The sequence below is a fragment of the Polyodon spathula genome, chromosome 16, assembly GCF_017654505.1.
Source record: "Polyodon spathula isolate WHYD16114869_AA chromosome 16, ASM1765450v1, whole genome shotgun sequence".
Lineage (NCBI taxonomy): Eukaryota > Metazoa > Chordata > Actinopteri > Acipenseriformes > Polyodontidae > Polyodon > Polyodon spathula.
Window position 1 is genome coordinate 10876542 of NC_054549.1, and position 13431 is coordinate 10889972.

The 13431-nt window shown below is 43.4% G+C and overlaps 1 protein-coding gene across 6 annotated transcripts in view; it reads left to right on the plus strand.

Moving 5' to 3' along the window:
- Positions 1–1471: 1471 nt before the first annotated feature.
- LOC121328945 (cytosolic acyl coenzyme A thioester hydrolase-like) overlaps positions 1472–13431 on the plus strand; it is a 53686-nt gene continuing 41726 nt past the window's right edge. The window contains exons 1-3 of one of the 6 annotated variants that reach the window (XM_041274095.1): positions 1472–1824; positions 8755–8872; positions 10922–11078. In XM_041274095.1, the coding sequence (XP_041130029.1) occupies positions 1775–1824; positions 8755–8872; positions 10922–11078 (325 nt within the window). In that variant the 5' untranslated portion in view covers positions 1472–1774. Of the gene's footprint in view, positions 1825–3616; positions 3712–5533; positions 5722–8507; positions 8619–8754; positions 8873–10921; positions 11079–13431 lie in introns of those variants that run through there. The other 5 variants (XM_041274093.1, XM_041274099.1, XM_041274094.1 and 2 more) reach the window with 5 other exon arrangements.

Below are 13431 nucleotides of genomic sequence, written 5' to 3' on the forward strand. Positions count from 1 at the left end.
GAGGGTACTTAACTGACTCGTCACAGTTTTATTTGCATGACTGGATAAGCATAAAGCAAACCGTATTGTTTCAGGGTGAGCCAAGATTTATAGAAAAAACGTCTTACTCTGAGGATGTTTGCACACACCACGTTTGATTCATTAAAATGGGATGGTTTGTATTTGGGTGAATGGCAGAGCAGGGGGTGCATTAAAAAAAAAAAAAAAAAAACAAATATTCCAGCGATTATTTTAAGCGGTTTTTCTGTAATTCATTTCTTACAATTGAAACACTATCTCTAGCTGTAAGCAGAACACCGAAAGAACATTGCGATGATGCGCAAACCTGTAACGATCCGCAAGCTCGTAAAAATGCTTGTTTTTTGTGCTTGTTTTTAACTATAGAAAACCTACATACGCTGCAAAGTTTAATGTACATCAATAGACGTCTACCTATTGCAAACCAGCTCCGCTTAAAACGTATATAACGTCTTACAACTAGGAGACAAGTCGTTCACAAACAGCACACACCTCTCAAAACAGCCAAGTACAGCAACAAGTATTGTTATAGTCTTTGCTGCCACCTCGTGGTAATGTATGTTATTGCTTTATATTAACACTACCTTAATGCTTTACAATACTTTGCTAATGCCTTTGTCGAGGTTTAGCAGAGCGGGTTTGAAGGAATAACATTTAATTGTATATATACTTTTTTTTTTTTTAATTCAGACGGTGAATAATGACTAAGTTGTCTTGTTTAATAGCTGGGGAGTTTTACAATACCAGCCCTGAATTAAAAACGACAGTTGATAAAGTTGAATTATTAACATGTGAAGTGGCTGGTGAGAGAAATAATATGATATTGATGGCGTTCTCGAATAGAAAACACGTTTCAGGAAATAGATCTAGAACAGAAACATCGATTTCGAATGCAGATATTATAAATCTGGAACACTATCAATATAGCGATATGACACAAGGCAGCACGGAAGGGCATGCAGTGTAAATGTGCTATACCAGTATAGAGGTGTGGTAAAAGGCCATTTAAACATTAACCTTGAGTACCTTGAGTAGTAGTAAAGGTTTTTTTTTTTGTTGTTTTTTTTTTTAGGCAAAGGGTCACGGGGTATTTGCTCAGTTTGAATTGTTCTACGGTTATGTAATTGAATTGAATTATTCTAATAATAACACTTTTCTGTACTGTCTTTATCTCCGGATCACTTTCTCAGAAACTCGTCTCCGTGTCTGTATTATAGAAATGGGCGGATTTAAAATTCCAATTGCATAGCACTCTCATCAGTGTCATGGTTTGTTGTCAAGTTCAATTACTTACAATGTGCAAGCAACTCATAGAAAACAATGGAACAACGTGTTCTGCAACGAGGGGCTTATTTCCACGGGATCCTGCAAGTGCTTTCTGGGGAACTGGCTGTACCTCCACGGGGAACGGACTGTGCTTGTTTTAAATTCATGGTTGAAAGCTAGTCAGAATCAAAGTGTCAAGGAAACGGTCGTTTAAATGTAGACTTGATTGCACAAACTATTTGAAGAACAGATCTCTCCCCTACTCTAGTGTTGAACCTGTCTCTCCCCTCCTCTCTTCCGGGTCCAGTCATTTAAAAAGATAACTCTACAGCCCGGCATCGATTAGATGCTCATTCTGTGATGCTGGCTCCACGTAAGCCCATTTGAACAGCCTGCGCCGATCTTGCCTGTCTCAGCTCTCTCCCTATTTCTATACCCGCGGCTCAAGTCAAGCACAAACCTCCGGCTTCCATACAACTTAAATACCGGCATGTCTCTCACCAAGCCCCTATCCTTCTCATCCCCCATCCAGATATGCAGGTAAGACATTTTAAACACCATCAGGTGATTTTTTTTTAATGATATTACGCAGTCCTTGCTGAAACGCGAGCAAAGGGAACGGGCAATCAAACCGGCCAGAAGTCGCTGGCCCAGGAATCCGCAGAATTTCTCGGTGAAGAACTGCATTGCAACGCGCCTCTTTCGGGACAGAGCCTCCTTGCGTGCGTGTAGTGCAGTGGCGCATCATGCTAAATTCACGCTGAGAGAATGACCGTGGTGGTTTGAGGGTGTTCCTAGAGAAGGTCATTAATAAAAACCGGACTGCGTGTTTTCTGTTCGTTTGTGAGTACGCATAGCGTAAAGGATATGTGTTTAAAACACAGGCGCGCACGGTGACTCAGTACTTTCGTATTGTATACCTCTCAGGTTGATTTTACTGTCAGGCACTGCAATGCTCATTAGCATTTATTTTATAAGCAAACTGGCTAATACAATAGCTTTAAAAACCAGCCAAAACCAAACAGTGTTGTCTTACGGAAACATGTTTGAATGTATTTCGGTATTTCTCTCAGCGCCGTGTTTTGCTCACCATTACAGACTGTCCTGCGCTGAGCTGATTCAGCTATGCATTCTGGGTCAGGTGTCTCATTTTTGTTCCACCGCCTACCGGCTACACGTGGAGCTGACACGCTCCTCTCCTCTCCCGGACAGCTTTCTGGCGAGCCGGGCGCACCGCATCAAGGATGGGGTTGCATCTGCCTAGACTCCAGCGTTCAAAAAATATTCAAGCAAATGCATAGTTAAAATACCCGTGATTCCAAATTAACCAACTATTGTGCTGCTTCATAACAAAATATGTGTGTGTGTGTGTGAGAGAATATTCAGGACTCCACACAAACTTTTTGCCATAGGATCCAATAGTGCCTAAGTGAAAATTGTTGGGTGATGATTTAGGTGCAGATTGGTTGCTACCATATTCAACAGCTTAAAATGCAAGACAATGTTGCCACACTAAAGCGATCCTGAAACAGTTGCTTCATTTTTGTACTCAGTGTTTGTGGCCTCACTCTGCAGACCTGTCAATCTAAACAGCTCATGAGTGCAATGAACTCAGCGTGTTAATGTTTGAGATATTTTGCAGGTGTTGTGTGTGCAATTGGTGGCTGCATCATTAATTGTGTAATTACAGGAGGCTGTGTTCTCAGCTTAGCCACTGACTCACTGTGTGGCCCTGAGCAAGTCACTGTACCTCCTTGTGCTCCGTCTTTTACAACAACATGTGACTCTGCACGTCGACTGAGGCGTAGTCAAGTGTGTGGGATCCGGTACTTTACGTATCCCCAGAGGGATAGAACATTTCGTACACTCATCGACAACACTTACCACAGGTGATACTTCCGTTATCCACTTGTTACGGCAATAAGGCATATATAAAAAAAATATATATATATATATATATATATAAATATTGTAATTGCAATATGGCGAATAGCATGCTGGTGCTTGTGTGCATAGTGTTAGTGAGTGAAGTCCTGATCTGAGAGCATGTAAAACACAGACAGCTTTTAATGCAAAATATTTACACAACAGTATTTGCGCACGCTTGGTCACCATCACTCCTGTTGCATGAAACCGGAGGTGACCGTATTCTGCTGGTGTTAATACAGCACCTCTGGACTTCCATGCATTTGTATCTGATTAGACTGGCAGCGATGAAGGCAGGAACAGATGGCACTGTGTCCCAGTACATTCACACTGTACACTGTAGAGAATCTGTTCCTTACAGCAGCACTGCACTGATGTGTGATACACAGGACCGGGTGGTTGATTAATCCAAGCACGGCTCTTTAACATGTTACAAGTATTTGGAAAAGTAAAGGAGCTTCGTCTGGGGCTACAGCGCTTTCAGAGCGTGATACGAGAGAGGTAAGAACTTTCTACTTGCTTCGTTTTCACAGCATTGTTTTCATGCTGTTGTGATTAACATGTGATTAAATATCAGGGCATGTTTCAGGGACTGGAGTGTAGGCATGGTGTATTAGGGTGTCGGCAGCTATACATTAAAGAGAAAAGGGTTCCTTGGTGTCATCTGGAAAAACACACGCCTTATCTATGAAAACACATGCCTTATCCTTAAACCCAGTCATTTACTATAAAGAAACCAGCCGCAGTTAGAAATTCAGACACTGCTTCACCAAGAAGTCTTTGTCAGTGTCTCGTTGTGTTATTGTTATCTATCTTGCCTATAATCTATTCAAAAGTGAAGCGCATAAGAAGTGGATACAGGGTTTTAGCTCCTGGCACTGGTCACAATTGCACAAGCAAAAATCCATGTTTAAAAAGAGAAAGAAGAAAAATCAATTTTAATGTAATAAACAAAACCACTTGAGAGCGGCCTAGTGACCTTGGGGTGTGGTCTCACAGCCCCCAATTAAATAAGGTGACATCATAATTCAAGATCGGGGTTAAAAGACACTAGAAAAGACATCCTGCTTGCCCAGCAACAGCAACAACTAAATATTAAGCCAGGTTTGGAAGTGTTCTGCAGGCAGACGCTTGAATTGGATTACTTTGTTCTTTGGTTTCGCATATTGAAAACAAACTAGGAGTTAATTAAACACTAGAGGTGTCGCTTGCCTCTTTGTAATAGTTTTAGTGTCAAATCTGTGATTCACTGTTTGACGTTAGGCAAGCTATCACAGAAGACTTGTAACGATTTCTCCCAGAACCAAAGGCAGCTTTAGCTGTGCGGTACGTAACCATTTACCATTAGGAAACAGAGTGTTTATCCTGCTATAATAGGTGGGCTAAGCCAGGGGTCAAAGTAGAAAACGATATCTGGAAATCGTAGAGGACTTGTGAGGATGTGATATATTTGGAGTATTATACTATATTGTGAATAGCATATACTGTGCGTGTATCCTGTGTTTTTCTGCAAGGGCTGCATGTCTCCAGTAGACATGACAAGCAAGGCATCAGGCCAGTGCTGCTGTTTCTGATGAAGGCATTACATGTTTTAACTTCTTCACGCAGAATTACTTGTTGTTTTCCACACTTCATCAGAACCGGGCAAAATAACTAGAGTCAGGAACGAGACTGGCGCTAGTTTTGCGATTATTTTCTCGATGTTTGGGGTTAAAAACGCAATTTTCTTACCTTTTATTAGTCTTATTAACAGTGTTAATAAAAATTAACAGCGATCCGACATGATTTTAAAGCACTGCTTTCATTTGAAATGCATCGCTTGTGAGTTGCTCGGGGTAAACATTCACAGCTATTAATCTTGCAGGTTTAACAGCTTGTAGCCAGCTGTGTGTTTGCAATGGCTATTCTGCTAATAGGTTGTTTTGCGCAGATGAGCCCTGCCCTCGTCCTCGATTTAGCTTCTCGGTTGTTTGCTCTGCATTAACCAGGAGGATGAAATGTTCTTTGGTTGCAACAGCGATGCACAGAACATCATCCGGCTACCCGTGTGGAACAGCACATGTCAACAAAGTTAAAAACGTGACGCTGCTCGATTATGCACAGCCGCCTTTATATTTAGGATCTGCCCTCAAAAGAGACAATGATTAAAAAAAAAAAAAAAAAAAAAAAACACAGGCCTTTTTCATATTTCCTGTCATTGTCCTTCTGAAGACATTCCCATAGCAACCGGAGGTAGCAGCGAGCTCTGATTGGATAAGAGGCTGACTCCATGTGTGACGTGTGAGAGCTAGCCGAGAGGGCGGGGGAGGCTCGTGATATCAGCAGTGACACTGCAAGTGATGTAAATTATGAACGCTACCGGTAATCAGTATGCAAATACAGTTGCATTCAAACGCACTTTTTTTTCTTAAAGCCCTCTCATTGTCTAGCTTTCTGTCAAATCGATTTTACACTCGCGCAAGCAGCACACAGACTCGCCATGCTGTCAACCGCGCATCAGCAGCTCAGCAGGTATGACACGTGGAGATTTGTTCGCCGGGTTCATTTATTTTTGTGCTTGTGTTAAGTTTAACGATGGCAAACCGCCTTGCTGTTTAATTGTTCTGCCTTTTTGGCAAATGTAATGTAGGTTAAACGATGCGTGCAACAGAGGCGGCACCAGAAATGATTACACCAGATTTATTTGAGCTCACTGGGGCTGTTTCCTCTTGAGTCTGACACATGCAAGCACTGCGGGTCTGGTGGGTCATGTATGCATGCTTGCTTGGGTAGGGAGCGTAACGGTGGCAGTTATTAGACAGCTCTGGTGGAAGAGTACATAATATGTATACTGTAGTTTGCAAAACTTCTACAGATTATTATTATTATTATTATTATTATTATTATTATTATTATTATTATTATTATAGCACAAACCCTTTCTGTACAGTGTGTTCTTTCTATATTTAGTTATTGCTTCTGTAAACAACTTTTGGTTCATTGGAAGTCATTAGACTGATCCCAGGGCAAAAATGCCCACTTGTTAATGAATCGGTTAAGAATGGCATTTTGTTTTATTTGTTTTGGAGCCAAGGATGGGATGGGCTGGGCTAGGCAAGAGGAAATGAGCCATTCTTAAATACATTTCCTCACACACTGAATTTACTTGGCAGCTGTCCAGTGTAAGAAGTGCTCGGCACCTGGATTTTCACAGATTGTAGAAACGCTGAATACCCTGAAACAGATGCGGTCAGATTGCAGAGAGCGCATTGAAATGGGGGCGCCAGCGGGAGAGGAAAATCAAGCCAGGGTTTGCCTGGAAGGGATTGTCTGGAGTCCTGCTATTTCCGGGACGTTGCTGTAAACAAGATGCTTCCCTCCTCTCCATCGGTTTCTCCTGATGGAATATTTCTTAAAGACGGGTTTCCCAGATTGTCTTGCAGTGCACTGCTTTGTCATTGCTCCTTGTTGTCACTCAGACTAGTTTGGGACCCCTAGTTGGGAGACCATGCTTTTTCGTGAGTCATCGTGTGTCTCAAACAGCGTTTGCTTGCGTGGAGTCATCATTGCAAATGAATGATGAATGGCTCAGTACAAATGAATGATGAATGACCCAATGCAGGATGAGCAAACCAACCAACCTGATAAATTTGCTAAAGCATGTGCTGGTGAGCTACAGCTAAATGAAAATAAATTGTACCCTTACATTTAAAGCATTACATGCTTTTCATTATGCCTACTCATCCAATCCCTCCTCACATGAGAGTAGAGACGGGGGCTCACAGCAGTTCTGGGGCTAGGGCGTGGTGGAGCAGTGAATGTCTGAATTTTAATAGAGGAGGGAAAGCAGTTTCAGTCGCTGTGACCGGGGGGAGGTGCTCCAGGAAACCTCAGTTCCAGATGTAGGTTTTGATCACAGCGACCTCATTTCCTAGTTTTTTACGCAATCTCGCTGCACCCGTTTCTGAAATGCTCACCCTGTGCGTAGGCAAGGAGATGGAGAGATAAAGGGGTACAGACCGGTTTAAGTGGGGAACAGCTAAGCCACTTGGGATTGCAAAATGAGCCGGAGCGGTGATGAAATCTTTTCTTTTGACTTGTTTGTTGGGCCGTGTTTCAGTTCTTTAAGTGATGACTGTTGCATTTGAAACGCTAGCGATAACAAACTGAAGACGTGTGAGTGGCTCTGTCTAAACAACAGGCTCCAGTGCCTTCCAGATGCGTCTCACTTAAAGAAATAAACATTTTAAACTAAAAAAAAAAAATAACACACCCTCGTCGGGACTTTGTGAAATAGTCCTTCAATAGGAGAGGAGACAAGTCTTCAGTAGCAGAGTGAGGAGACAAGTCTTCGATAGGAGAGTGAGGAGACAAGTCTTCAATAGCAGAGTGAGGAGACAAGTCTTCAATAGCAGAGTGAGGAGACAAGTCTTCAATAGCAGAGTGAGGAGACAAGTCTTCAATAGGAGAGTGAGGAGACAAGTCTTCAGTAGCAGAGTGAGGAGACAAGTCTTCAATAGAGTGAGGAGACAGAGTGAGGAGACAAGTCTTCAATAGCAGAGTGAGGAGACAAGTCTTCGATAGGAGAGTGAGGAGACAAGTCTTCAATAGGAGAGTGAGGAGACAAGTCTTCAATAGGAGAGTGAGCAGAACAGATCCAGAGGGAGGCAGAGCAGGGCTGCACAGAGATGCTGTCATCTGTCTGTCACCTCAAGGCACACCAGAAACACACCAGAAACTTCCTTGGATTGAAGAAGATGTTCCAAACTGTAGAGTGCTGGGAATATGTAAACAAACCCTGCTTGAAAGGTATTCGGTGGCACACGTGACCATGTTCATAAAATTCATAAAGGAGTGCGCCACCATATCGCAGAGGAAACCAAATGCACAGATGAACATCTGCAGTAGATAACACACATTCTGCTGTACAGAAGAGTCTCTGTAGCCTTTCTTTAATAGGAAATGTATTAGGTGCTGCTGCAGTTCTAGGAATAACTCTTTTCCAGCTAATTCAAAATGAAAGAGTATTCTAGTGTGTGTTGTAATATTATATACAAACCCATGCTCGCCACAGCAGTAAAACAATGTGTAAAATTAACCAATGCAGTGGCTTTGTTATATTCCATGTCCTACTACAAAGTTCAAACTCTTTGTTTTTTTAGTTGTTGTGTGTAAGTAAGAGTGTTTCCTTACAACCGAAGTGCAGGTGGCTTTCTCACTACTTTCTGTACATAGCTTAGGTGTAAAGAGGGGACTTTTACTTTGACAAGACAGGAAGGGAAACCTTTTACCCAGATCCTATAATCACATGCCAGCACAACTCATTAAATGCATTCCCCAGAAACTGGTGACTGAAAATTCAAAACCAGAGCTGTGATCATGTTGAAAAAGATTCTAACAGGATTGGAGAGGTACAGCAAACAGCATCGGTAAGTTGTGAGTGTGCATAGTGTTCAGGGTGGCGTTTCAAAGCTCAAAGGGGTATATTTCGGTACAGCGCATTTGGCACCCCAGCTTCACAGAAAACAGGACAAACATTTTTGTTTCTCCCTTTTTTTTTCACAGGATCATGCGCCCTGATGATGCCAACATTGTGGGCAATGTGCACGGAGGGACCATCCTGAAAATGATTGAAGAAGCGGGGGGCATCATCAGCACTCGCCACTGCAACAAACAGCCAGGGGTGAGTGGGTCAGGAACACAGCAAACTCACACACAGCTTTATAAGAGGGCCCTTTTTACAGGGGGGCCAGCAACAAGACAGTATGCTCCGGGCTCTCATGGGCTCCATGAGACAGAGAAAGAATGAGTCTTGTTTGTAAATTTCCCTCCCGACCTGTGGGGGTGCTGTGTAAAGGGAACAGAGTGCCCCGGACTGGATGGTCTGACAATTCATTCCAGGGGGAAAGGTGAAAGTCGGCCATCTAGAAAAGGGGTGGAGATTTATAACCAGGATTCATTCTTTCTCTGTCACACTTCATAATGCCGTTCCACCAGCACTTTCATTCTCGTTATGAGGCACAAACAGCACATAGTCTTGTAACTGAGGCTGACATGTTTGCTGTAATTGGTTTTTGGAAACTTTGGTTTAAACCGTTTAGGCAACGTTTAAACCATGGGCAGGGCCTTTTCAAGAAAAAACAGACTTTTCTTTTAAGGTAGATAAAAAAAAAAGTTTTTTGCATGCGTGTGCTTCTGTGTTGGAATACAGAGCATTCCGAAAACCTCATGGCTAGTTAAGATTAAAAGGGTACATAACAACCTTTTTATTTTATTGTGGAACTACAGTTCCCATCATCCTCCTGCTCACGGGTATATCCATCTCAGTTATATATGTGAGCAGGAGGATGATGGGATATGTAGTTCTGAGCGGTCCATGCGGGTACATGGGAAGCCATCTTGAGGCAGGGAATGCAATTTAAAAGTTTAAAGAAGTGGTCAAAATGTAAAAAAAAAAAAAAAAACAAACAAAAAAAAAACATACACACACCTTACGTAAACAGTTGTAGCAACACATGGGAACATGTAACACAATAAAATAAAAAGGTCCTTATGTACCCTTTAAGCGCGATCTTAAGCACAAAACTACAGCTGGTTAAGTTTCACTTTGATGAAACATTCTGCAACTCTACAGGTAACTTACACAAGCAAGCTGCTTTAGAGTTACGAAAATATGCCCTCTTAAATGTCATTAGAAAAAATGAGCTTAATTAAATCTTATTATTAGTGATTGTATTGGAGGCTAGTTATATATCGTCACTTGAAACAACACATCATTGCACTTCGCCTGCTTTTTACTTGCACAGTCTCCTTTTCCAAATGCAGATTAAAAAAGAACAATTTTATAGCGTTGACGCTGACTGCATCAGGATATAGAGCAACACAGTTTACTGTCCACATTTCAGCCTCTGAGTCGTCAATGGCAGGAAGTCTTATAAATAAGCACACCTCAGCTGCAATGACCCTTATACTTAGTACTGATCTTATTAAGAATACCCTAGCCAACATACCGCTGATGTGCATGTTTCAGCAGTTACTGTCAATCACCCCTATCCTGTGCAGTATTCAGAGAGTCCACTAGATGTCACTTCAGCGTTAGGGATTGTGCAGTTTGGTTCCGGGTTCTCCTGGTAAACACAGATCTGCGCTGCTTAACATGTGCATTTCTAACCCTTATACGGTTTTACCTACTTCAGTAGTTACGAAGTCATTGAAAAGCATACCTTTACAGATTTGAATTTATTGAACTCCAATGCACTGTGTAGCAGCTGATTTCGCTCTGCTGTTTAATAACAGAGTATGCATATATTTAATGTTCAGGGCAGGTTGGAACCGCAGGATGACGGGATGCAATTTTGAAGTGCAGTCTCTGTAAAATAAAGCTACTTGCTGACCTTAAGAGGGAGGGGGGTTACAGTCGAAGAAATTGGATTCAAGTGGGATCCAAGTTGATTCAATTTATTGGAAGCAATCAAATTAACAGGGTTAAAGTTGGATTGCATTTCTTTGATCAGCGACGCGTTCGATATATTAAAAGGGCAGCAGCTGGCCTTTATTTAAGAGCTCATTTGAAAGGGATACTGTTATTTATTCCTGCAAACTCTAAATGAATGAACATTCCAATATCCGGTTCCATTTTGCAAGAAAAAAAAAAGAAGACATTGGTCCCGGTCCTGCGTATTGTTGTATTTCATGTAGCTCATGGGCGAGTGTTTTTGTGTCTGCTGTGCAGGATCGCTGTGTGGCAGCCCTGGCTCGCGTGGAGCGCACCGATTTCCTCCACCCCATGCTGATCGGAGAGGTGGCTCACGTGAGCGCAGAGCTCACCTACACATCTAGACACTCTGTGGAGGTGCAGGTCAACGTCATGTCCGAAAACATCCTTACAGGTGGGCACGGGGTGGCATTGCCCCTCTCTTAAACTGGCATCCAAATCCCAAACAGCAACTGGAATCATCGCTCTTTGTGATGTAAACGGCCCTAGATTTAATGTGTGCAATCCATTCTTTTTTTTTAAAGCTAGATCTCTGCATTCCTTCCTTCCATGACCACCAACCACGAATCACAAGCCTCTTAACCGCTATGCAAAGAGTTTGTCTGCAGGTGTGGTACAGAGTGTAAAACATCTCACTGACAGGGGTCACACAACACTGCTATATAAGCACACAGGTTGCACTTGGGTGCGTGGAGGGCCACTGTGCTTCCACCACCCTGTCTCACGAGTCGTGCAGAAGTGCTACACGGAGAATCACTTTGCAATACAAGTCAGGTGCCGTGAAGGTGAGTCAAACAATCTGTGCCGGAACCAGACAGGAGTTTCTTTGACTATGCAAATCGAAATGCAAAAGGGTGCAGCCTGCCTGCCTGCCTGCCTGCTTCAGCAAAGAGGACCTGATTGTTTCGACATTTCCCGGCTCCGCCCAGAGAGACGAGGTTCTTCAGCTGCAAAGTTTCTTAATGATTCTTTTATTGCATTATTTGTTATGGGTCTGTGCAGTAGAAAAAATAACACTGGCATTCTGAGTTGTTGATTGCTGGTGTTATTTTATATTTAAAAAGAAAAAAAGAAAAAGATTTGCTGTGTTTATTTAATCACGCCATTGTGTTTTATGCGGCACTGGGGTCTATTCCATTGAAATATCGATGTCATTTAAATGATTTCAAACACAAACCTTGTTCTGTGCATGTTTTTAACAGACAGAGATAATCTAAAGAGGCTAATCTACACAGTTAGATGCTTGATTGTCGTATCCTCAGGCCTTGTATTCATTATTTAAACACTGCTAGGATCTGGATCAGTCCCAGCTGTGTGGGCGCTGTTTTGTGGTGTAATTAAATGCACAGTAGTTATTAAACAGAGTAACGTCAACGCAAGACAATAAGGTAAGGACGCTCAACAGAAAAGTTAATTCGAGTTCGCTTCTTCTGATCAGCCGCGTGCACGTAGGCACTGACATGAGTAATGCTGAGGAATACAGTATTAACAGCTTGAACCTGTAGGTGGCGCATTCCCCCACGCTATGTGCTTAAAGCAGTAAGATTTGTGTTTTTACAATGATGTATGCATTGAGCTACACACTTAGGGAACAGCATCTATTTAACGAATAATAGGAGCTTGGTGAAGGCTGAATATTTCAGCAGAACTCATCAATAGTGATTGTTGGGAATATGTTCAGATTATTAATTATAACTGCGACATTTCATTAAGTTTCAAATGTACGTACTCCTCTGTTACACTATATTACATGCAGAACACTTCTCCACCTTGCAGTTGTTCAATGATATTACCATGAGTTGATCTTTTTTTTATATATACTGCAGTGGCATCAAGAATCCTTCTGAAGTGTGATTTCGTAGGGTGCAGTGCTATGGGAAGCTGTAGTTTCAATATGCAGTTCTCTATGCCAGTATTTCACCCTAGCTTCATTTCACATTCGCTCATCTGTCACACAATCCACCACGCTCCCACCTCCCAAAATACTGTGCATCTTCTCCCCCTGACAAACACAGCGTGTCCTGCTGGTGAATTAAGTGGTCCTCTCCTTCTCCATCTCCCCCTGTCCCTCCCTCTCCGCCACCAGCCCCCCACTCCCCCTCTCCTTCTCCCTCTCTCTCCCCCCTCTCTCTCCTCCCCTCTCTCTCTCTCTCTCTCTCCCTCTCTCTCTCTCCCTCCCCCTCTCCCCCTCCCCCTCCCCTCTCCCTCTCCTCTACCAGCCCCTTGCTCTCCCCTCTCTCTCTCTCCTCCCCCTCTCCCTCTCCTCCACCAGCCCCTCTCTCCCCCTCTCCTCTCTCCCTCTCCCTCTCCCTCTCTCCACCCCCTCTCTCCCCCTCTCCCTCCCTCTCCCTCTCCTCCACCAGCCCCTCGCTCCCCCTCTCCCTCTCCTCCACCAGCCCCTCGCTCTCCCTCTCCCTCTCCTCCACCAGCCACTTGCTCCCCCTCTCCCTCTCTCTCTCCCTCTCCCTCTCCTCCACCAGCACCTCGTTTCCCGTTGACAGTTTATTTCCACATCATTGGGATTCATCCTGCAACTCAGACTGCCTCTCTCCCCGGGCACCCGTCTCCATGGCAACCAGTTTTCATCTGGCAGCACGGCAGTCGCGATGGGGGGCATACTGTAACATGGCAGCACAGGGGGGGGGGGGGGGGGGGGGGGTTGGTGGCAGAGCCCGGTACAGCACTTCTGCACCCTATCACTATTCCTATCTGCCTCTCCCTATCTCTCTGCCTTACTTCTCATCATT